Source organism: Oncorhynchus mykiss, chromosome 6 (assembly GCF_057628025.1).
Source record: "Oncorhynchus mykiss isolate SJ-2025 chromosome 6, ASM5762802v1, whole genome shotgun sequence".
Taxonomy (NCBI): Eukaryota; Metazoa; Chordata; class Actinopteri; order Salmoniformes; family Salmonidae; genus Oncorhynchus; species Oncorhynchus mykiss.
Genome location: NC_143027.1, coordinates 8,735,515 through 8,762,119, shown reverse-complemented (window position 1 = coordinate 8,762,119; position 26,605 = coordinate 8,735,515). Strand labels below are relative to the sequence as shown.

Genomic DNA, 26,605 nt, shown 5'->3' with positions numbered 1-26,605 from the left:
CCAGTGTTGTAGGCTACATTAATTGGCCCAGTGGGTCCTGGTCCTGGGGACCCAAAGGGTTGCACAGTTTTCTTTTTTTTTTCACACCTGATTTCAAAATAATCAAAGGGTTGGTGATGAGTTGATTAATGTGTTCGCACGTGGACCAAAACAACGAGTTCTTGGCATCCCAGGAACAGGATTGCGAGAGTCTGACAGCCTATAGGTGTGGCTCTTGCTGTTGAAGGTTTCCACCGAGTAAGTGCAAGGTGTGTGTGTCACAACACTACAGACAGTCATGAAGGCTTCTACTTTTTTTAAATTTTATTTTTTTTAAAGCTTGGATTGTGTCCTTTCTCCCTACCCCCTCTGTGTGCCTCTAAACCAGTTAGGGGATTACCTGATCACCAGGATATCAGGTCAGCCCGTTTGCCACACTGACCTACCTTCCTGGATTAACCTACCTGAGACACACACGCTCACACCGGTTACCTGATTTATCAGACACTCTTACTGTAAGGAGCTAGGTAAAACTACACGGCACAGTTCATGGAAGTCCATTTGTTTTTCAATAAAGCAGCTATCAGCTAAATCAGTCCTAGTAATAAAAAAAAAAACAGACAAGTGCAGAACACACAATAGCCAGCGAAAGTGTGATTTGTGACAGGGTTATGGTTGCAGGCCGATGCTTGACATTGCTGGCATACTTGTTTTGCTACCAAAACAGGCTGCTGTTCACCTAAAAGTTAGCGTATGCTTCCCAGACAACATTTTATTTTAGGTTTGTTTTGGTGTTTGGCAGGGGTGTTTTGTGGGGCTGTTTGAGCACATTTTTTCCGGAGGCGAGCTGACGTTCGGTAGCCGAACGTACTTGTACATTTGACACCTTTTTCTCCCCAATTTCGTGATATTCAGTTGGTAGTTAGTCTTGTCCCATTGCTGCAAATCCGTACGGACACGGGAGAGGCGAAAGTCGAGAGCCATGTGTCCTCCGAAACACGACTGTTTCTTGACACACTGCTCGCTGCACCAATGTGTCGGAGGAAACACCATCCAGCTGGCAACCGAAGTCTGCTTGCATGCGCCCGGCCCGCCACAGGAGTCGCTAGAGCGCGATGGAACAAGGATATCCCGGCCGGGGTCTGTAGTGACGCCTCTTGCACAGCGATGCGCTGCCTTAGACCGCTGCGCCACTCGGAAGGCCCGTCGACGCCCCTTTGTCAGTGATTGGTCAACTGTAGGGAATCTTCAATCAAGTGTTTGTCTCTGCAAAAATGTATGTTTAGGACAGATTTCTTGATTTATCTTAGCTTGATTTTGACTTTTGAAGAAGTGTTAGTGGGTACGCTGTTGATACGGTGTCTCACGAGGGACAAATGAGTAATATTTTTTAAAAAAAATATTGTTTTTCAAGTGGAGGTGTTTTAGGGAGTATGAGAGACACGTACTTACACTTCACCTAGCCCAGTTCTGCTAGGAGCAAACTGAACCTATGTATGTGGACACCTTCTTTAGGCAGCGTACATATCACTACTGATACCTGACCCCTGACCTGAGGCAGCACTCAAGCTGCTGGAGCCGTGTAGGACTCAAGGGCTTGCGCCCCAAATGGCACCCTATCCCTTATAGAGCTCTGGTCAAAAGTAGTGCACTATATAGGGGAAAGGGGTCTAAAGTAGTGCACTATATAGGGGAAAGGGGTCTAAAGTAGTGCACTATATAGGGGAAAGGGGTCTAAAGTAGTGCACTATATAGGGGAAAGGGGTCTAAAGTAGTGCACTATATAGGGGAAAGGGGTGTCATTTAGGATGCACCCTAGCTCTCTGATTTTCACACTTATTGGATTCTTTCGGGGATGACTACCTGTTCCTAGAATGAACGCCCCACAGTGTTATACACTTTATTATCCTGCTCTCTGTACCACGACCTGTCCTTTATCCTGTTCTCTGTTCCACCACCTGTCCTTTATCCCGCTCTCTGTTCCACGACCTGTCCTTTATCCCGCTCTCTGTTCCACGACCTGTCCTTTATCCCGCTCTCTGTTCCACGACCTGTCCTTTATCCCGCTCTCTGTTCCACGACCTGTCCTTTATCCCGCTCTCTGTTCCACGACCTGTCCTTTATCCCGCTCTCTGTTCCACGACCTGTCCTCTATCCCGCTCTCTGTACCACGACCTGTCCTTTATCCCGCTCTTTGTACCACGACCTGTCCTTTATCCCGCTCTCTGTACCACGACCTGTCCTCTATCCCGCTCTCTGTACCACGACCTGTCCTTTATCCCGCTCTTTGTACCACGACCTGTCCTTTATCCCCCTCTCTGTTCCACGACCTGTCCTTTATCCCGCTCTCTGTTCCACGACCTGTCCTTTATCCCGCTCTCTGTACCACGACCTGTCCTTTATCCAGTTCCATAAGCTGCTGGTTTCTCTCCACCCTATGATATTAGATTTGTGTCCTGGTGAGTCACAAGTAACAAGGGAGATGGCGTTCCTGACGGAGAAAGGATTCACGTGTTATCGTAACATTGATCATTTGAATGCCCTCCACAATAAACCATCTCTTTTCCCCCTCTCCTTTCTTTCTCCCCTCTCTCTGTCGCTCTCTCAGGCTATCTACCCAATGGGATCCATGCGGTGGAGGCCATGTTGGCTGCGGCCAGCATCGGGGCCATCTGGTCGTCCACATCTGTGGACTTTGGCGTCAACGTAAGGATGAGCTCGACTGCATCTTATATGACACCCTATTCCCCATCCAGTCCACCACGGCGCCCTATTCCCCCGTCCAGTCCACCATGGCGCCCTATTCCCCCATCCAGTCCACCACGGCGCCCTATTCCCCCGTCCAGTCCACCACGGCGCCCTATTCCCCCGTCCAGTCCACCACGGCGCCCTATTCCCCCGCCCAGTCCACCACGGCGCCCTATTCCCCCGCCCAGTCCACCACGGCGCCCTATTCCCCCGCCCAGTCCACCACGGCGCCCTATTCCCCCGCCCAGTCCACCACGGCGCCCTATTCCCCCGTCCAGTCCACCACGGCGCCCTATTCCCCCGCCCAGTCCACCACGGCGCCCTATTCCCCCGCCCAGTCCACCACGGCGCCCTATTCCCCCGTCCAGTCCACCACGGCGCCCTATTCCCCCGTCCAGTCCACCACGGCGCCCTATTCCCCCGTCCAGTCCTCCACGGCGCCCTATTCCCCCGTCCAGTCCACCACGGCGCCCTATTCCCCCGTCCAGTCCACCACGGCGCCCTATTCCCCCGTCCAGTCCACCACGGCGCCCTATTCCCCCGTCCAGTCCACCACGGCGCCCTATTCCCCCGTCCAGTCCACCACGGCGCCCTATTCCCCCGTCCAGTCCACCACTTTTGACCACGGGGACGTGAGGGAGGGGGTGTAAGAGGGTCTAGGTCAGCAGTCATGGTTAATGGGCAGGTGAGGGTTTCCTCTAATTCAGGAATAGTACTTTGTTCGTCTTGCTAATGGCTCCTGGGCGGGCTCTGTTTGTTAGTTAGCTCTGTTATGGCCCCTAGTTGGATATACAGTACTTTTGGGACTGTCTCTGTATGATCTTTTACTGCCCCCTTGTGGCGAAAAGAGTATTTCTACACCAAGCAGTGTAGCACATCAGCATCGTCAAAATGCACGTTAGATTTGGCTTGTATGTAATACTAAAGAGAGTCTTGTCTATTTGTAGTTTTTCACTGCCGTTTCGGATTACTTGGATCACAGTTCCCTAGCTGACTGTGTGGAATAGGAATTTCCAGGTGAATAAGGAAGAGCACTTGTTGATAATATCAATAAGAAATTACTAGTTTGCAAACAGGGAGAAAAATATCCCACACAGGAGCAGAGAATGTCTAGTTGGCCTTCTCTGAGGAGAACATTTTTAAATCTTATTTCAAAATAGTTTAAGCTAGTTTACTTAAAAAAAAAAATGTGTATATATATATAATTTAACAACTCTTAATGCTTTGTGGAGAACAGTAGAAATGGCCCCAGTCATTATCACATTGGTTGCTGTAGCTTCGTTCACCTCAGGCCATCTACAAACACATAGCCTATTAGGGCGGCAGGGTAGCCTAGTGGTTAGTGTTGGCCTAGTTAAATAAAGGTAAAATAAAAATTAGCTATACGATTAGCCACTACCCATTAACTCCGCACCAGGATTAAAAACTAGAATTGAATAAGTTCACAGAGATCTGTTTGCAGAGGTTTTTTTTTTTTTTTTTAAAGCATTTTCATTACAGAACTCTTTTTTTTCTATTTCTACAGCTAATATTTCTGCACATTTTGCCGTAGATAATATATTAACATGTCATAAGCTGAGTGAGAGTGACTAACAAAATCTGTGGGGGCACCCTGGAGGTCAGGGGGCACCCTGGAGGTCAGGGGGCACCCCGTGCCTGGTTTTGAATTTTTCCATGATAGCTGGCTAGACTAATTGACCAATCTACATTAAAAAATATATATATATTATATATATATTTTTTCATTTCACGTTGTTTAACTGCATGAATAGTTTTTCCCAAAAAATGTATCCATTGTATCTGTGCTTTCTCTCTGTCTCTCCCAGGGTGTGTTGGACAGGTTCTCTCAGATCCAGCCAAAACTCATCTTCTCAGTTGCAGCGGTGGTGTACAACGGCAAACAGCACGACCACATGGAGAAACTACACAGTGTGGCCAAAGGTAGGGCAATGCCTTGTTTCTGGGTCCTTTTGTGTGTGTGTGTGGTTAGTAATGGGGTGTATAATGTCACTACCACGGTCTGTTCATAGGACTGCCCGATCTCCAGAAGGTGGTTGTCATTCCCTACGTACGAAGCAAACAAGACACTGATCTTTCCAGGATCCCTAATAGGTGTGTATTTCTGACTGAGTCAGGTTGACCCTTTTATGAGAGCTGGTCAAACGTAGTGCTCTAATATAGGACATAAGGTGCCGTTTGGGACGTACTTTCTGTGTTTTCTCGTTTACCCTCGTTTACCTAATGAAGTGTTTGTGGTATGTTAATTTTCTTCAATATAACTAATACTCTTGCAGTCTCTCCCACTTGGGCTAAACATTTATCTGAGTTGTCTCTTTTTAACCTCCTCTTCCTGTTTTATTCTTTTACCATGTCTTCATCTCTTCTTTTTCCCCTCTCTCCCTCCCAGTGTGTATCTGGATGACTTTTTGGCCACAGGGAAGGAGGGGGACCAGGCCCCTCAGCTGGAGTTTGAGCAGCTGCCCTTCTCTCACCCCCTGTTTATCATGTACTCCTCTGGGACCACCGGATCCCCCAAGTGTATGGTGCACTCGGCAGGGGTAAGATACAGCTGTCTCTCTGATACCCACACACGCATATGGCTGCTGGGTCAGACCTCATCTGTACACAGTTCTGTCACCCACATCACACTGAACGCCAACAGACATTGGAACACAAAGTAGAATTCCGAAAATAAATAACATTCCAGCAGAAATGCCAAACCAAAGCAACTATCCTGCATTGTTGGGTGCATCACCGTGTGACTTTTTAAAACCGTTATTATTTCTAAATTAAAACAACATTCAAACAACATCCTTGCTACAAATTCCATATAGGCTACAACACTGGCCTGGTTTCTTCCACCAGATGGCAGCAACTGTCCATCAGACAAACTTTTCCCAATTTTTTTTTTCTTTTCGGTCTGTTTGTCACATAAAGGCCTGTTTTTATAGAGGTGTATTAATCTGATCTATGTTTATTAGGGATCAGTTCTGTACACAGGGAAATAAACTGTAGACAACACCATTTTAAAATGGATGAAATAAGACTGGAGCAGATGAATGTGGATGATGGTTTTTAGTTATGGCGAGCTGTTTAAAAACACTGGAGTGTACTGTATGTCTAATTCACAATCATTTAGCCTTCAAGGGGAGAAACAATTGACATTTCCTGCCCCCCCCCCCCCCCCCCCCACTAAGTTCACTGGTTAGTTCAGACATCCATGTGTGTTTGAGGGTTTCTACACCACTTTTAGCTTCTCTCTGTCTCCCTCCCTCTGCGTCCTCTTTCCTTTCCTCTTCGTTCTCTCTCGCTCTCTTTCCCTCTCCACCCCTTCTCCGGATAATTAGATAGTTATGCGGCATTCGACTCTGGTGGTGCCCGCCAGCACAGGCAATTAAACTGGCACTAGAGGCACCTTGTTAGGCTTTGTTAGGAATGCTGTCAAACTCAAACATCGCCCGCTATGGAAACAAGAGAAGAGGCATGGCATCTCTCTCACAAATCAGGCATCGGAGCACGCTCTCCGCATACACTTCTCATCCCTCTCTCCTCATCTCGTAATTACTTACCCCCCCCTCCGGCTCCAACGGCCCTGGCACTCACACAGTCACTTAAATGCCAAAAGTCCTTCTGCCAATGCACACTTAGATTAGAGACAGAGGGGTCCCGTTGTGTCAGGGATGTCAACTTTTTTCTTTATTTTGTTCTTCCTCAGGCTAGCATAAGGACAATGTAGGAACGTTGAGGGCTGCACTGACAAATTATTAGCTAGCCTATTTTCCCAGACTGGGACATTTAGGCTACACACACTGAAAAATATATTTTTTTTAAATCTAAATTTCCATAATTTGACTAACCGCTGCTTAAACGATGCCAACGATCTCTTTGTTTTAAGGAAAGACTTTGACGTGTTTGTCAAAATATATTGGAATGTTCAGGAAAGGAAAATCAACATGTCGAGACACTCTCAGGCAATCTTGGTTGGACGCACGTGGTACGTTTATGTAGTAGAAAAGTAAACTAGCGACTTTGGAGAGAGGTGCCTCTCAGTCCAGGGCCTGTAGAGGGCTGATCTACTGTAGGGTCAGTTCAGAGAGGTGCCTCTCAGTCCAGGGCCTGTAGAGAGCTGATCTACTGTAGGGTCAGTTCAGAGAGGTGCCTCTCAGTCCAGGGCCTGTAGAGAGCTGATCTACTGTAGGGTCAGTTCAGAGAGGTGCCTCTCAGTCCAGGGCCTGTAGAGAGCTGATCTACTGTAGGGTCAGTTTAGCCTTTTAGATCATAATGAACCAGATGATATGGACAAGACACCTCATTCTAGATCAGCACTCCTACTGGACCAGGGGTTAGTGCATGGGTTATAAAACTTTTCAAACACGCCCTCCTCTCCCTTCCTATATAAAGCCTTGACGACAATAAACCTCTGAGGATGACTGTCCAATGTCAGAATGGTTCAGATGATAACTACAGAACGAAGCCAACATCAGCGTGAGCTTTGGTTGCGAATGGTATGAACTTTGAACTCTTATTCACTACAGAAGTGATACCTCCCAGCCGTTGAGTTAGCAACAGCAGCTGCAAATGAGGGTTAGGAAGGAACAGACAAGAGTATCCCATCTATCACACAACAACGTTACTACAACGTATCCAAGTGACCACCAGAGACTTTCTTCAAAGGACAAAGTACTCGGTTTGGCAACACGGCCTTCCATCTACCACCAACCTACTGATGCGCAGCTCAGCGTAAATATTTATAGCGTTTTCCTTTTCCAAATGGCCGGTAATTTAGAATGCATAAGATACTGTATTTACAATAGCACAGCTTCTTCCTTTGTTCCTCAGTCTTCCCGCTCTTTCACTCAAACCCAGCCCCTTTTCTTTTGTGTAACCAGCTGTCATATCTGTTCCGCCCGCTAGGGACGTTTTCCTTTATGACGTAATTTGTAATCAAGGTATAATTAGTTATTTGTATGTGTGTTTAGTTAGGTATTTAGCAAATAAATAATTAAACCCAATTTTGTATTGCTGATTCAACTTGTTAGTCAGGGTTCGTGCAGATATCTGAAAGTTGTAAATTCTTGAGACTGAATTAAGATGACGATTAATATTGACTGCTATTGATGTAAAATATTACTAGGTCTTTAAGAGTTTATTCGGAAGATAACAGCTCTATAAATATTATTTTGGGGTGCCCCGACTCTCTAGTTAATTACATTTACATGATTACCTCAATCGGGTAATATTAATTACGGCGAAAGGATTTTATAGAATAGCATGTCATCACTTAATCCGGCATAGCCAAAGACGCAACAGTTGGGATGGTGGTGTTCGGCTTGCAAGCCTCCCCCCTTTTCCTCCAAACATAATGATGGTCATTATGGCCAGACAGTTCTTTTTTTTGTTTCATCAAACCAGAGGACAATTCCCCAAAAAGTACAATCTTTGTCCCCATGTGCAGTTGCAAAATGTAGTCTGGCTTTGTTATGGCAGTTTTAGAGCAGTGGTTTCTTCCTTACTGAGCGGCCTTTCAGGCTATGTCGATATTGGACTCGTTTTACTGTGGATTTTGATACTTTTGTACCTGTTTCCTCCAGCATCTTCTCAAGGTCCTTTGCTATTATTCTGGGATTGATTTGCACTTTTCGCACCAAAGTACGTTCATCTCTAGGAGACAGAATGCGTCTCCTTCCTGAGTGGTATGACGGCTGCGTGGTCCCATGGTGTTTATACTTGTGTACTATTGTTGGTACAGATGAATGTGGTACCTTCAGGCGTTTGGAAATTGCTCCCAAGGATGAACCAGACTTGTGGAGGTCTACAATTGTTTTTTTTGCTGTGGTCTTGGCTGATTTCTTTTGATTTTCCCATGATTTCAAGCAAAGAGGCACTCAGTTGGAAGGTAGGCCTTGAAATACATCCACAGGTACACCTCCAATTGACTCAAATTATGTCAGTTAGCCTATCAAAAGCTTCTAAAGCCATGATGTAATTTTCTGGACATTTCCAAGCTGTTTAAAGGCACAGTCAACTTAGTGTATGTGAACTTCTGACCCACTGGAATTGTGATAGTGAATTATAAGTGTAATAATCTGTCTGTAAACAATTGTTGGAAAAATGACTTGTTTCATGCACAAAGTAGATGTCCTAACCGACTTGCCAAAACTATAGTTTGTTAACAAGAAATTTGTGGAGTGGTTGAAACACTTAGATTGGAGTCATTAAAACTAGTTTATGTAAACTTCCGACTTCAACTGTAGGTGTCATCTAAAATTGTGTGCGTATTTGGTTGATGATGGACGGACCTGTTCCGGTCAAGCCACACTAGTCAGATGAAGCTAGCCAGCTGCTTATAACGTTAGCTTGGGGCAACAGGGTTAGGTAGCTGGCTAGCTTCTTTAGTTTGTTATTTAGCTTAGGGCTGTCCCTAACTTTAAAAATCTATATATTAATCAACCGACAGTCGTCTGACCAATTGATTGGTTGAAAGAAACATTTTCAAATGTTTTTTTTTTATTATTCTTTTCCATACAGGTCATTCCTAAAATATTCAGACCCCTTTTTCCACATTTTGTTACGTTACAGCCTTGTTCTAAAATATATAGATTTTTTTTAAAGTCCTCATCAATATACATCCAATAATACCCCATAATGACAAAGCGAAAAACAGGTTTTTAGAAATGTTTGACTTAACTATTCTGACCCTTTGCTTTGAAAATTGAAATGGAGCTCTCAGTTGCATCCTGTTTACATTGATCAGATCTTCAGATGTTTATTTAGCTTGATTTCAATCCATCTGTGTTAAATTGAATTGATTGGACATGATTTGGAAAGGCACACAACCAAGGAATTGTCCGTAGAGCTCCGAGACAGGGATGTGCCTCGGCACAATCCTACAGTGAAGCATCATGCTGTGGGGAAGTTTTTCTGCGGAAGGGACTGGGTGACTAGTCAGGATCGAGGGTAAGATGAACGAAGCAAAGTACAGAGAGATCCTTGATGAAAAGCTGCTCCAGAGCAATCAGGACCTCACTGTTTGCTTAAAATAACTAAGACAAACTAATTACTCGAGGGAGCCAGACGTCAAGATAACCAGAAGAGGGGGGGGTATATATGTATCTGTTGCTTGTCATGTTAACTCTCTGTCTCTCTGTCTCCTCCCCCGTAGGGGACTCTTATCCAGCATCTAAAAGAGCACGTTCTCCATGGCAACGTGACCAGCAGTGACGTCGTCATCTACTACACCACGGTGAGTCATCTTGTCAGATCAAAACGTCTTCCTGTCGTCGCTAAAAGTTGACAAAACATCCCATTATAACCTGATCAAGTCGTCAACACAAAACGTCCCAATGACCTCCCCCCAAAAAAGTATTCGCAACCTGTTTTGCCAGTCCGAATACAGGTTGACAAGTAACTAACCAATCAGACAGTGTTTTAAAAAAAACAAACATTTTATTTATTTATTCAAAGACCACAAACACACAGGATGCTGAAGTTAGAATCCTATTTGTCAAGTGGTTGAAAACCTTTGGGGAAAGGTCAAGACTGATGAAAAGTGCAACCTCACCGCAATGTAATTGACAGCCACGTACTGACAGAGGTACCAGAGAAATCACAGTGGAATTCATTCCTTACACATAGAAGGGTAGCAAAACATTTTTACCGAACAGACACAATCACGTACGTCTCACACACACACACACACACACACACACACACACGCACCACAAATATGCTCTCTTTGCATTCCTACCATGGGCCTATGAGGGTGGGATGCAGAGGGAAGCCTGGGTGTTTCCTGACGGTCCCTTCCCCTCTTGTTTCCATCAGACGGGCTGGATGATGTGGAACTGGCTGGTGACGTCGCTGGCCATAGGGGCCTCTGTGGTTCTGTACGACGGCTCACCTCTCATGCCCACACCCAACGTCCTCTGGGACCTTGTGGACCAATTGGGGTGAGTCTAATTTTGACCAACTTCCCTAACTAAATACGTCTGTTGGGAAAATAGGGGATACGAGCGAACAATTCTTCTGATGTGCTGTTTTTTTTCCACGGGGAGGTCTGCACCTGGCATTTGTGGCATCTATCACATTATGGAACGGGTTCATCTGGCCCATAGGGAAGAGACAATGAAAAATCCACATAGCAGGGTCTTGCCATTCGCATTATGTCAAACATCTCAACCCTTCCCCCTGAACCAAATCCAGTAGCCGTTCTGAGATTGGGGGAGGAAGGATGACAGTTTTAAGGATGGCATTACCTAGACCAGTGTTTCTCAACCCAGTCCTCAGGGCCTGCCTGACATTCAACAAGATTTAAATGTACAAATCTGTTCTGTTAGTTCTATTCTGACACAAGCTCACCTGATTCATGATTTAGTTGATTAGATAAATTGGCTGTGGTCGTGCTGAAAAGACCCATAGGGGGAATGGCTCGGGGGGGATGACGTTGGTAAGCACTAACTTACTGCATGTAGCAGTCCACTCAGGTCCCCATAGTGTCTGTACCAGTGCCCCCTAGGTTGAGCTTCCCCTTCCCCAATCCTAACTTTAACCATTAGCAGGGAAATGATTCAACTGACCATGCTCTGCAATCTAGGGCAAACTTCACCCTGGAGCGAAGAGGGAAGGTGGGCTGTTAGCTGGCAGTTACCGTGGAGACTGACAAGCCTGTAAACCAAATGGGAGGTGTGGTGGGTGACATTTATTTAAACGATGTTGAGAGTGGGATGAAAACAACTTGGATTCCACTAGGCTGCAGGCAAGATTATTTTGGGTTTTATCGATTCATCCTTGGGAATCATTCCTCGTCTAGGTATATGTAATAGTAGTCGCCTGTTGAGACTCACCTCAGAACACACGTGTGTGTGTGTGTGTGTGTGTGTGTACACACCTAATCCTGTGTCTTGGCTGGGATGAAGCGGCCCCTTGTTTTCTCATTGTGTTCCCACCACTGTTCCCCCTCAAAGGGGGGAAATCAACAAAAAAGAACTGTTATAAAAATATCTAGTTGTAGCAGCCATTGGCGTACTGCAGGACGTTCAGGCCTACGCACACCAACCCATTTGATGTACATGCAGCCTGTATGAAACATGCTCACACTCATAGTTTATACATCATTATTATACATATCAAATGAGCCCCTAGTCTGCTGTATCTTTAGTGAGGGACCACTAGACTCTGGGGGATAATCCAGACCTCTTTAGCGAGGGACCACTAGACTCTGGGGGATAATCCAGACATTTTGGCTGCTCTTCATCCCACCTTCCTCTGTTCTTTCTCTTCTGCATCCATCTATATTCCTCATGAGTGTTATGTTTTCCTGATTATGGTTGTCCAAAGAGGTATCTCAGACATTGTGGTCGTCTGAGTGTTGAACACTATCTTGAAATGCTGGAAAGCAGCAGCAACAACAACAAAAATGAAAAAATAACATTTTTTTATTTAGGCAGGGTGACTCATTTGAGACCAATGTCTATTTTTCAAGGGAGCAAATGGTTTAATAAATTAACTAGGCAAGTCGGTTAAGAACACATTCTTATTTACGACGGCCTAGGAACAGTGGGTTAACTGCCTTGTTCAGGGGCAGAAGGACAGATTTTTTTTTTTACTTGTCAGCTCGGGGATTCGATCTAGCAACCTTTCGGTTACTGGCCCAACGCTCTGCATGACAAGACCAGCAGCAATTAGGTCCTCTACCAACAATCTATATTGGTGGCTGGCATGTGAGAGCCACGGTTTCCTTGCAGATAATCACAACATGTCATCTTTTTTTGACTAACATTCTACTAACCTTATCGTCGAGTTACCTTCACGAGCAAAGTTGATCTCGAGTCGAATCCCAAATGTTAGCTCTCTCGCTCTGTAACTCCCTGTCCTCCCCATCCCGCTTTGTGACCTGCTGGTAGAAGGTTGTTTGGGGATTGTCTGAAGGTTGTCAATGGTTTCTCTGATACATGGTGCTTGTCTGAGGAATTGAGAGAGCAGGAGGAGACCTCTAGGAGGAGCTCACACTACATAAATGGCTGATCATTGATTTCCCATGGAAGAAACATGGACAGAGACTGTTCAGCTGTGCAAAAGATCCCAATGAAGCACTCATTCAGGCAGCCCACTCTAAAAACAATCCCCTTTTTTTTAATATCTCTCCCATTGAATGGTGGAAGTAGATGGTAAAACAGGGTCGATACATGCGATTGTCTTCCTCTTGTATTCTACCTGAATGAGAAGAGGAACAGAAGGGCGGGTGCGTGTAGTCGAGGACAAAGGAGAGAGTTGTTCCTCTTCAGCAGAGTCCCTTTGTTTCTCAGTCAGATGGATTTCCCGGGCAAAATTAGCCTGGTGTCTTATTCAACACTGGACAGTGCCCGCGTGGAGCGCACATACCGACCTACACAGAGGCCTTGTTGGTCTGCAATACCAGGCGCCGTTGGAATGACTGTTTCTGTAATCTTATGGAAACCCGTGCAGCGCTGTAATAAAATGCGATACCAGACTAGGCCCTAGTTTTGCAGTGGAGTGAATGCCGTACGCCCAGTTAGTCTGCTGCATACAGTGGTTCCCTCTTTTAAAAGTTGAGAGCTTACGCCGCGGGACTTGGAGGTAATTTGGGGTTTAGTACGGTACCCTGCGTCACCACTTCTTTGCTCCAGACCACCACAAGGGGGAGTTAGATCACTGATTTATGATTTTGGGTCCTATTGTGTCTCTGACAATGAATGGGCGACATACACCTAAATAGAAACTGATGATTGTGCACGACTTCAGTATTACTTACTGAAACTGTTACACTAAGGTTTTCATTCTTTCATTTTGTTAGGATTATTTTGGTTTTACTGTAGCCCACTCCCGATCAGTCATGTTGTACAGTGCCTGAGTGGCCCAACGGTCTAAGACACTGCATAACTGCAAGACACTGCATCTGTCTTGCTACAGATGCTGGTTCAACACCGTGCTGGCCTTGACCGGGAGACCCATGAGACTGTTGATTTTTGGTTTCTCTCCCTCTAAAAACATAAATAAATTATTCTAAATAACAAACGGGCTTTATTTACAAATTAGTAACAATGTCTCACCCCATGTTCAAAAATGGCGTTTTTCTCACTCGTATGTTAGTTGAAAACCAAATAATCTCCAAAAATATATGTTTTAAACAAACCGATTTTATTATTAATTTAGAATTATATAAAAGCTCGTTGGATATTCTCACAGATCTGTTATTAGCAGGACAATATGTATTGGTCGTATTGGTCATGGCTCCCGAGTGGCGCACAATGGGATTGCCTTGCAGTTCTCCAGCTGTATCCACTGAAAGTGTTCAAGGCACGAGGGCACGGGATGGGCCTCAGAGCCGCGCACAGAAGACGTACCTAGCCCTTGGGGAAGGACCCCCACCCCGCCACAATAGCGACACTTTAAGGGGCATTGCATTAATAATGGCGTTGACTAAGGAAACTTTCCCTCTGTTCTCAGTGCCTGTCTGCACATTCAAACTAAAACAATATAACTAATAATGGCATCTTTATGCTTTAATAAAATAATTATAAAAATAGTCTGTCAAAATGCAAATGTTTGTTTAGTTATGGATCCATAATGAATTACTACGGGAATAAATATCACTGAATTACAGAAATATCCTCCAATCCTCTGTAATTATTGGCGGAGAGTCACGTCATATTTTTCAATATACTGTAGGCCTAACGTAGGTGACACGAGTCTCTCTAGTGTTAAGTAATGTGGTGTAGGTCTTATTTAATTAAAGAGCATATTGAAGTCAGAAGCAATATGATTTATTTAACTAGGCAAGTCAGTTAAGAACAAATTATTATTTACAAGGGCAGACTTCCTCCCTGTCGGGGAATTGAACCCCGGTCTCCCGCAGGACACTGGATTCTTTAGCTAAATAGACCAGTACTGTCCTCCCGACCTTCACGTTGTACAGTGCCATCTTTTCCTTCCATCCTAACAGAAACCCAGAGGCTCTTTTCTATTCCATGGAATAGAAACACCATAATATTAATCTAATGAATTAAATATATATACATACATACATACATACATACATACATACATACATACATACATACATACATTCGGCCCCCTTGAACTTTGCTACCTTTTGCCACATTTCAGGCTTCAAACATAAAGATATAAAACTGTATTTTTTTGTGAAGAATCAACAAGTGGGACACAATCATGAAGTGGAACGACATTTATTGGATATTTCAAACTTTTTTAACAAATCAAAAACTGAAATTGGGCGTGCAAAATTATTCAGCCCCCTTAAGTTAATACTTTGTAGCGCCACCTTTTGCTGCGATTACAGCTGTAAGTCGCTTGGGGTATGTCTCTATCAGTTTTGCACATCGAGAGACTGACATTTTTTCCCATTCCTCCTTGCAAAACAGCTCGAGCTCAGTGAGGTTGGATGGAGAGCATTTGTGAACAGCAGTTTTCAGTTCATTCCACAGATTCTCGATTGGATTCAGGTCTGGACTTTGACTTGGCCATTCTAACACCTGGATATGTTTATTATTGAACCATTCCATTGTAGATTTAGCTTTATGTTTTGGATCATTGTCTTGTTGGAAGACAAATCTCCGTCCCAGTCTCAGGTCTTTTGCAGACTCCATCAGGTTTTCTTCCAGAATGGTCCTGTATTTGGCTCCATCCATCTTCCCATCAATTTTAACCATCTTCCCTGTCCCTGCTGAAGAAAAGCAGGCCCAAACCATGATGCTGCCACCACCATGTTTGACAGTGGGGATGGTGTGTTCAGCTGTGTTGCTTTTACGCCAAACATAACGTTTTGCATTGTTGCCAAAAAGTTCAATTTTGGTTTCATCTGACCAGAGCACCTTCTTCCACATGTTTGGTGTGTCTCCCAGGTGACTTGTGGCAAACTTTAAACGACACTTTTTATGGATATCTTTAAGAAATGGCTTTCTTCTTGCCACTCTTCCATAAAGGCCAGATTTGTGCAATATACGACTGATTGTTGTCCTATGGACAGAGTCTCCCACCTCAGCTGTAGATCTCTGCAGTTCATCCAGAGTGATCATGGGCCTCTTGGCTGCATCTCTGATCAGTCTTCTCCTTGTATGAGCTGAAAGTTTAGAGGGACGGCCAGGTCTTGGTAGATTTGCAGTGGTCTGATACTCCTTCCATTTCAATATTATCGCTTGCACAGTGCTCCTTGGGATGTTTAAAGCTTGGGAAATCTTTTTGTATCCAAATCCGGCTTTAAACTTCTTCACAACAGTATCTCGGACCTGCCTGGTGTGTTCCTTGTTCTTCATGATGCTCTCTGCGCTTTTAACGGACCTCTGAGACTATCACAGTGCAGGTGCATTTATACGGAGACTTGATTACACACAGGTGGATTGTATTTACCATCATTAGTCATTGAGGTCAACATTGGATCATTCAGAGATCCTCACTGAACTTCTGGAAAGAGTTTGCTGCACTGAAAGTAAAGGGGCTGAATAATTTAGCACGCCCAATTTTTCAGTTTTTGATTTGTAAAATGTCGTTCCACTTCAATAAATGTCGTTCCACTTCATGATTGTGTCCCACTTGTTGTTGATTCTTCACAAAAAAAATACAGTTTTATATCTTCATGTTTGAAGCCTGAAATGTGGCAAAAGGTCGTAAAGTTCAAGGGGGCCGAATACTTTCGCAAGGCACTGTGTATGTATGTATGTATGTATGTGTGTGTGTGTATATATATATATATATATCTCACACAGAGACACACACAACCAGTCAAGTCCCCCTCCCCAATTGGGAAATTGAACCCTGGTCTCCCGCGTGCTCGCAATCCCAAGTACAGCCATTATTGAAGGCTACCAAATGCTTTTCAAAGATGCCCTCTGGTGGTCAAACTAGCACTCACTAGCATTAATGGTGCCGGTGGTTCACACCGTAAATAACGTGCCATAGAATTCTGCGGCACCGTTCAAGCTTACGCCTCAACTTTTAAAGGCAGAACAACCGTATCATGTCCTAATGAGGTGACGGGTGTATTGTTGGCATACAGTGCATGGTCTTAAGACAAGTGTAAGCTAGTAATGATGAAATTTAAATACACACAATATAAAAATTATTGCTTAAGGCAACTATTTGGCCAATATTAAGGGCTCAATATAGTTTGTTCTAATGATGGTTTGTTGTTGAAACATCATGGCTCATAGCTCTCCCAGGGGCATTGATGTGCAGTGAGTGTGCGACATGCACTCTACAAATTTTAAATATTATTATTGATGTGTACAGCTGGGTGTTTAGTGAAGCAAACAGCGCCATCTAAAGGTTACAGGTGAAAGGTCAGGCCCAAACACAGCTGGCTTTATATCATTATTCTGCCATAAAAAAAAATTAACTACCTTTTGCCCATAAAATATCCAAATAAATGTTGGATAATGTATGGCTGCTTTTAGCTAATATTACTATATTCAGCGCCTTCGGGAGGTATTCAGAGCCCTTGACTTTTGCCACATTTTGTTGTTCCTGCCTGATTTAAAGTAAATTAAATTTGAGATTTTTGTTTTCTCACTGGTCTACACACAATACCTCATAATGTCAGTGGAATTATGTTTCTAGATTATTTTATTTTTTTACAAATTTAATAAAAAATGAAAAGCTGGAATGTCTTGTCTTAAGTATTCAACCCCTTTTGTTATGGCAAGCCTAAATATGTTCAGTAAACATTTTCTTAACAATTCACATAATAGTGATTTTAAATTTTTTTTTATAATAACTACCCCAGCTCTGAGGTCCACTCTGACATATATTTGTTAATCCATTCCATACGTATATGTTGTTGAAACTGTTCGATATTACTGCACTGTCGGAGCTAGAAACATATTGCTACACACCTGCTGAACACGTGTGTGTGACTTGACTTGTTTTTGTTTTGTAACATTTTCACTTTGTCATTATGTGGATGGTGGATGGTTGAGGGGGGGGGAAAAAAATCTGTTTCATCCATTTTGAATTCAGACTGTAACATAATAAGATTGTGGAATAAGTCAAGGGGTACCTATACTGTTGATATCATGGATGATCAGTCCTTGCATCCATAGCTCTGTCTATGAATTTGAGTGGTTACATTTTCTCCAGCCCCATTCCTCAGCTTTTTACCAAAATAGGGGCAGATATTTTTGGAAAACTAGATTAATCTGATTACAATATTTTTGCTCGTATTGTAACTGATTCCAGTTAGTTTTTTTGGTATCAGATTACATAAATCCAAATCAAATGTATTTATATAGCCCTTCGTACATCAGCTGATATCTCAGTGCTGTACCGAAACCCAGCCTAAAACCCCAAACAGCAAACAATGCAGGTGTAGAAGCACGGTGGCTAGGAAAAACTCTCTAGAAAGGCCAAAACCTAGGAAGAAACCTAGAGAGGAACCAGGCTATGTGGGGTGGCCAGTCCTCTTCTGGCTGTGCCGGGTGGAGATTATAACAGAACATGGCCAAGATGCTCAAATGTTCATAATTGACCAGCATGGTCGAATAATAACAAGGCAGAACAGTTGAAACTGGAGCAGCAGCACGACCAGGTGGACTGGGGACCGCAAGGAGTCATCATGTCAGGTAGTCCTGAGGCATGGTCCTAGGGCTCAGGTCCTCAGAGAGAGAGAATTAGAGAGAGCACGCTTAAATTCACACAGGACACCGAATAGGACAGGAGAAATACTCCTGATATAACAAACTGACCCTAGCCCCCCGACACACAAACTACTGCAGCATAAATACTGGAGGCTGAGACAGGAGGGGTTAGGGGTCACAGTCAGTTACTCCCCAATCCTGTCTGTATGGAGGAACAGTCTAAGATCTTTCACAATGTTTTCCAACTAATAACACATTATAGAAAAAGGCTGTGCCATTATCCTCGCGAGGAGAGGAATTAAAAACGGATGTCAAATGTTTACCCCAACCTTTTATTCATTTTTGTATTTTTTTGTTGAAAAAAAACAATTACTTGTTAAACCAAAAACATTGAACAATTATATTAGTACAAGTTCAAATAATCTCCAAAGCTTTTTTTCATACAATATAGCTCAGTATTTTACACATACATTTTTGCTCTCTATCAAAAGTGTCAATCATTTCTGGCCCCTCAATGTGTGAGACTGGTTGGTCTAATGAGGTAGGTAAAATTGGGTGGGCTATTTACCGGTGGACTATGTACAGCTGCAGCGATCAGTTAGCTGCTCAGAGACTGGCTGGACTAATGATCCAAATGAACAGTCACATGAGACATTGTAGGAAAAGCATTAAAGGTCCAATGGAGCCATTTTTTTTGATTTTTTTTTTATCTCAATATCAAATAATTTCTTGGTAACGATTTTAAGTACCTTACTGTATTTGGTATTTCATTAAGGATTCCCATTAGCTGTTGCAAAAGCAGCAGCTACTCTTCCTGGGGTCCACACAGAACACAGAACACAGAACATGAACCATAATACAGAACATTAATAGACAACAGCTCAAGGACAGAACTACGTACATTTTGGAAAGTGACAAAGGTACACAGCCTACATATCAATACAAACTATCTAGGTCAAGTAGGGGCGAGATGTTGTGGTGAGGTGTTGCTTTGTCTGTTTTTTTTTTTTAAACCAGGTTTGCTGTTCACTTGAGCAATATGAGATGGAATGGAGTTCCATGCAGTAATGGCTCTATATAATACTGTACGCTTTCTTGAATTTGTTCTGGATTTGGGGACTGTGAAAAGGCCGCTGGTGGCGTGTCTGGTGGGACGTATGTGTGTGTGTGTGTGTGTATGTGTGTGTGTGTGTGTATACATACGTACGTACGTACGTATGTGTGTGTGTGTGTGTGTGTGTATACATACGTACGTACGTATGTGTGTGTGTGTATACATACGTACGTACGTATGTGTGTGTGTGTATACATACGTACGTACGTATGTGTGTGTGTGTGTATACATACGTACGTACGTATGTATGTGTGTGTATACATACGTACGTACGTATGTATATATGTGTGTGTGTATACATACGTACGTACGTACGTATGTATATATGTGTGTGTGTGTGTGTGTGTATATATACATACGTACGTACGTATGTATATGTATATATGTATATGTATATATACATACGTACGTACGTATGTATATATATATGTGTATATGTATATATACATACGTACGTACGTATGTATATATATATATGTGTATATATGTGTATGTATATATATATATATACATACGTACGTACGTATATATATATGTGTATGTATATATATATACATACGTACGTACGTATATATATATGTGTATATGTATATATATATATATATATATATATATATATGTATGTGTATATATGTATGTGTATATATGTATGTGTATATATGTATGTGTATATATATATATATATGTATGTATATATATGTATATGTATATATATGTATGTGTATATATATGTATATGTGTATATATATGTATATATATGTATATGTATATATATGTATATATATGTATATATGTATGTGTATATATATGTATGTATGTATGTATATGTATATATATGTATATGTGTATATATATGTGTATATATATATATGTATATATGTATATATATATGTATATATATATATACACATACATACATATATATGTATGTGTATATATGTATGTGTATGTATGTAATATATATATATATATATATATATATATATATATATCTCAGTGCTGTGTGTAAGTTGACTATGCAAACTATTTTGGATTTGCAACACAATGTTTCTTATAAAAAGAAGTGATGCAGTCACTCTCCACTCTTAACCAAGAGAGACTGGCATTCATAGTGATTTGTTTTCAATTAAAATGGTCAAAAAGGAACAACTTCTCAGCAAAGAGTAATTTCTCAAGCATCAATTTAGCTAGGACTGTCTGGGAGTGGTCTGAGAGGGGAGGGAACTGAAATGGTGCTGTTATTGACCAAAAGGTTTGGAACTCCTTATTGGTCTATTGACTAATTTACTGTCTGGTGACGTCACCATGGAAGGCCAAAACTATCTCACCAAAAACAGGCTGACAATTCAAGCAGTGTTTTTCAAATGGCTCTTACACTAAAGGGGTATTTTCATCATTTTCACAGTATTGTTTCAACCTCCATATTGTGGAAGTATAAATATATGTAAAACACAGGAAAATCACGTTTTTCACTGCACTGGGCCTTTTTTAAAGCACAGTTCTGATTTTGAAGATGTGTGGGTTGAAATGAGTAACGAGCTTTCGCTTGTCTTAAGGCCATTCAACCTTTTCAATACATGCATCCCTATGGACCCTGGTCTAAAGTAGTGCACTATATAGGGAATAGGGTGCCATTTGGGGGACAACTCAGCTGCTCATTTATTTTATCAGGGCTGTTGTGGGTGGGGCTGTGGTGGGCGGGGCAACAGGACAGGGGTGGGACCTCGTCACCTCATCACCTCATCCGTACTACGATATTGCTTTGTCATGAACAGGCTCCATCTGAGCCCCCCCCCCCATCGTGTGACCCTCACAGCCTTGGTTGGGGGCTTCCATTTACGGGTTATCGATCGCCATCAAGACAGGACAATCACGGTCACCAATCAATGTCTGCTTATTGCTGCGGGTCGTTATGTGGTCCACCTGAACAGAACAAGGACCATTTTTATATTATTTTGTGTCTCCACTGTCACAATAGAAACTGTATTCATTTGTTGATGTGGGGCGGCAGGAAGGTTGCAAGTTCAAACCCCCGAGCTGACAAGTTCTTTCTGTCGTTCTGCCCCTGAACAGGCAGTTAACCCACTGTTCCTAGGCCGTCATTGAAAATAAGAATTTGTTCTTAACTGCCTAGTTAAATAAAGGTTAAATAAAAAAAGGTCGTCCAGATTTTATTTACGCATTCAGAAAGTTTTCACTCCCCTGGACTTTTTCCACATTTTGTTGCAACAACCTGAATTTAAAATGGATGACATTTACATTTTGTTGCAACAACCTGAATTTTAAAATGGATGACATTTATATTTTGTCACTGGCCTGCACACTATAATGTCAGTGGAATCACGGCCTAGAAAGGGATATCCAACCACGTCCGGAAGCCAGACGTTGTCCGCGACATGTTTGGCTTTGAGGATAATACAGCGTCATCGACGCGGCCCGCTATCAGGGACTGTGGGCTCTCCTTCTCCGTGGCCGACGTAAGACAGTTTGTGTGTTAACCTTCGCAAGGCTGCCGGCCCAGATGGTATCTCTAGCCCCGTCCTCAGAGCATGCGCAGACCAGCTGGCTGGTGTGGTTACAGATATATATATATATATATATATATATATATATATATCTCACTATCCCAGTCTGTTGTTTCAAGATGGCCACCATTGTCCCTGTACCTAAGAAAGCAAAGGTAATTGAACTGACTATCGCCCCGTAGCACTCACCTCTGTCATCATGAAGTGCTTTGAGAGACTAGTCAAGGATCAAATCACCCCCACTGTACCTGCCACCCTAGACCCACTCCAATTTGCATACCGCCCCAATAGATGCACAGACGATGCAATCGCCACCACACTGCTCTGTCCCATCTGGACAAGAGCAATACCTATGTAAGAATGCTCTTCATTGACTATAGCTCAGCATTCAACACACAGTACCCTCCAAGCTCATCATCAAGCTCGAGGCCCTGGGTCTGAACCCCGCCCTGTGCAACTGGTTCCTGGACTCCCTGACGAGTCGCCCCGTCAGGGCGGTGAAGGTAGGAAAGAACACCTCTTCACTGATCCTGAACACAGGGGCCCCACAAGGGTGCGTTCTCAGCCCCCTCCTGTACTCCCTTATCACCCATGACTGCGTGGCCGTGTACGCCTCTAACTCAAACATCACATTTTCAGATGACACAACAGTGGTAGGCTTGATTACCAACAACGATGAGACAGCCTACAGGGAGGAGGTGAGGGCTCTGGGAGTATGGTGCCAGGATAATAACCTCTCACTCAATGTCAACAAAACAAAGGAGATGCTCGTGGACTTCAGGAAACCACAGAAGGAGCACCCCCACATCCACATTGATGGGAACGCAGTGGAGAAGGTGGAAAGCTTCAAGTTCCTCAGCGTACACATCACTGACAAACTGAAATGTTCCACCCACACAGACAGTGTGGTGAAGAAGGCTAAACAGCGCAACAGGAGGCTGAAGAAATTTGGCTTGGCATCTAAAACTCTCACAAACTTTTACAGATGTACAGTTGAGAGCATCTGTCAGGCTGTATCACCGCCTGGTACAGCAACTGCACCGTCCACAACCGCAAAGCGCTCCAGAGGGTGGTGCGGTCTGGGGGAGAACTTCCCACCCTCCTGGACACCTATAGCACTCAATGCCATAGAAAGGCCAAAAAGATCATCAAGGACATTAACCACTGGAGGCACTGCCTGTTCACCCTGCTATCATCCAGAAGGTGAGATCAGTACAGGTGCATGCATCAAAGATGGGACCAATAGACTGAAAAACAGCTTCAATCTCAAGGCCATCAGACTGTTAAACAGCCATCACTAGCACATCAGAGGCGGCTGCCTATAGACATAGATTAGGAATCACTGGCCACTTAGAAATGGATCACTAGCCACTTTAATAATGTCTCCTCCGTATCTTGCATGACTCATCTCATATGTATAAACTGAACTCTATACTATTCTATGGTATCTTAGTCTCTCTTTAATTGTGTGTAAATATTGCATCACCCATCTTATGTGTATATAGTGTATTCTATACTATGCCACTCTCTTAGTCCAATGCCGCACATGTATGTATGTATGTATGTATATATTCTTAATCCATTCTTACACCCAGCATGGATGTAAATCGAAGTATGTTACGAAACTGTTAGCTGTTACTTGTTAGATATTACTGCACTGTCGGTGCTAGAAGCATAAGCATTTCGCTACACCCGCAATAACATCTGTTAAACACGTGTATGTGACCAATAACATCTGTTAAACACGTGTGTGACCAATGGATTTGATTTGATTTTGAGTGTCTTATCCTTTGTTCTTATTATCCTCTTATCCTTTGTCTTATGCCCTCCTTTGTCTTATCCTTTGTTCTTATTATCCTCTTATCTTTTGTTCTTATTATCCTCTTATCCTTTGTCTTATGCCCTCCTTTGTCTTATCCTTTGTTCTTATTATCCTCTTATCCTTTGTCTTATGCCCTCCTTTGTCTTATCCTTTGTTCTTATTATCCTCTTATCCTTTGTCTTATGCCCTCCTTTGTCTTATCCTTTGTTCTTATTATCCTCATCCTTTGTCTTATTATCCTCTTATCCTTTGTCTTATGCCCTCCTTTGTCTTATCCTTTGTCTTATTATCCTTTGTCTTGTTACCATGTCTTATTTTCCCCACCTTGTTTTGTTTTTCTCTTCTTTAGCATCACTATTTTTGGGACCGGGGCAAAATGGCTGGCTGTTCTGGAGGAGAGAGATCTAAAGCCTGGTGAGTAGACCGACAGAGACCCGCAAGACTAGTGGACAGGTATAGCAATGGTTTTATGTGACTCCGTTGTTCAAGGCACGGCGCTTACAACTCCAGGGTCATGAGTTCCAAACTGCTGCTAAATGACATCCTGTATAGCAGCGCATCTGAACCTACCGTCTCCAGGTAACTGCCAGAATAAAGGAAATGCCCATATAAAGAGTCTTAATAAGGCGTTGGGTCACCACAAGCTAGAACATTGGACTGAGATCTGAGACTGAGAATTATGGCGTATGGCTTACATCATCTTCATGCTAATCAAACCATTCAGTGACCACTCGTGCCCTGTGGATGGAGGCATTGTCATCCTATGGTGGCATAGCCATGGTAGTCAAAATAATGGCCTGCCCAGCATTTTTTGACATGACCCTAAGCATGATGGGATGTTAACTGCTTCATTAACTCAGGAACCACACCTGTGTGTATGCACCTGCTTTCAATATACTGTACTTTCTATCCCTCGTTTTACTTACAGGCTTCCATTATTTTTGACAGTTACCTGTAGCTCTTAGAGGCCTCAGCCTGAGTGTGGCCCAGTGGGATGCTTGTTAAAAGCAAGGTCTGCGCTCCTCCCCAAGTATTCATTCATTTAAAACTCCTCTCTGCTCTTCAGACGCTGGGTGAGTGTGTTGGAAGAGGAATGATGATGAACTAAATTAGTGGAGAGGCCCATCTCTCCTCCTCTCTCGTTTAAACATGCAGATGAGCTTTAATAGCGGAGATGTATTCTACAGTCGGCTCTAGGGGCTCCACTAGTCCCAACCCACTGTTATAATCACAACCCCATCTTTATTCAGTGTGTGTGTGTAGGCCTAGTGGCTATCTCAGTGGGGAGTTGGTGTGTTGGCATATGCTCCTGGTGTGTCGCTGATATTTTAGGGGATGGGGGACGCTTCCTGGCCCCTCCGGAGGTCCTGTGCCTGGGTTGACATTTTTGACTGACACCTGGTGGCCTGGTGGGGCGTGGCGACTCCTGTGGTGGGCTCAGATCTGGGAGGTACACCCCTCCCAACCAGCCCAGCGGGGAACACTGGCACATCGCCCAACTTCTGTGTGTATGCCGTCCCCCTCTTGCCCTGTTCATCCCAGGCAGTTGTAGTTCTGTGCTGTAGTCTGTTCTGTGCTGTTCTAGATGTCTCTGAGAGATCTGAGCCTATATTCATGAAGCTTCCTAGAGATTAAAAGGCTCGACTCCCCTCTGTTGAGTACTGGTTTGTCGTCTCATGTCTCTCTCCTTTCTTTCTTTCGTTGCAGCGAACACACACGCGCTGCAGACCCTGCACACCATCCTGTCCACGGGCTCTCCCCTGAAGCCCCAGAGCTATGAGTACGTATACCGCTGCATCAAGAACAACGTGCTGTTGGGCTCCATCTCAGGTGAGACGCACACCACATGGCATGACACCGTACAACACAAAGCATCTGACGACTCGCACTCATATGTGTTTTACATTTGACACGGTACGAAACCGAGGGGGAGGGAGAGATGAACAGTGGGAAGGGTGGATTGAGGGTCTTGAACCCCCGGTCTCTGTTGGGGAGTATCATATGTGTGTGTGTGTGTGTGTGTGAGATCATCCTTACCACTCGACGACTGGCTCTGAACAAATCACAGCGGGTACGCTCGACTCAATACACTGTAATGGCATTATGTTTGCCGGGTAAAGGAACATGCAGCCTTTTTATCTAGAAGATTCTCAGTACTGCCAGACGACTGGTTGCCTGTCCGTTCGTCCCGATTTGAACTGCACCTTTTTAATTGGACGTTGCACCCCCTTATAAAAGCGGCAGGTGTGTATCTGAGGTCAGGTGGAGTCCACGACTCAATCATTCACTCCTGAAGGAAACGACACCTTGTGATGTCCCTGTATGCGTGCTGTCTGTGTCACTTTCCCATCGGGGGCGGCAGGCACAAAGGAAGGAGAATTAACACAGTAAGCTATGCCGTTGGGCACGTCTGATCCGCTCAACAGCACTCCTAAAATAACATTATCACTTGAAGCTGCTGCCACTCAAGTCCACCGTGTGCGTCTGACAGTGGGAACAACTTCCTGCAAGATTAGTTCTGTCTTAGAAAAAGTTTATTCTCAACGCAGCCAGGACCCAAAGACTTCAGTCTTCAAGTGGCACATTTTGGCACTCCGGCTGCATTTATACCCATGCAGATCTGTACAACCGACTGGCCTGTGTCACACTGTCCGTTTGTCCCGATGCAGATCTGTACAACCGACTGGCCTGTTACACACTGTCCGTTTGTCCCGATGCAGACCGACTGGCCTGTTACACACTGTCCGTTTGTCCCGATGCAGATCTGTACAACCGACCGGCCTGTTACACACTGTCCGTTCGTCCCGAT

At 43.7% G+C, this 26,605-nt stretch overlaps 1 protein-coding gene across 1 annotated transcript in view; it reads left to right on the top strand.

Moving 5' to 3' along the window:
* The window catches only part of aacs (acetoacetyl-CoA synthetase), a 55,710-nt gene that overhangs the window by 13,372 nt on the left and 15,733 nt on the right, over positions 1–26,605 (top strand). The window contains exons 5-12 of the mRNA XM_036979351.2: positions 2,588–2,685; positions 4,554–4,668; positions 4,758–4,839; positions 5,135–5,285; positions 9,890–9,970; positions 10,552–10,676; positions 24,146–24,210; positions 25,504–25,626. Of these exons, the coding sequence (XP_036835246.1) occupies positions 2,588–2,685; positions 4,554–4,668; positions 4,758–4,839; positions 5,135–5,285; positions 9,890–9,970; positions 10,552–10,676; positions 24,146–24,210; positions 25,504–25,626 (840 nt within the window). The remainder of the gene's footprint in view (positions 1–2,587; positions 2,686–4,553; positions 4,669–4,757; positions 4,840–5,134; positions 5,286–9,889; positions 9,971–10,551; positions 10,677–24,145; positions 24,211–25,503; positions 25,627–26,605) is intronic.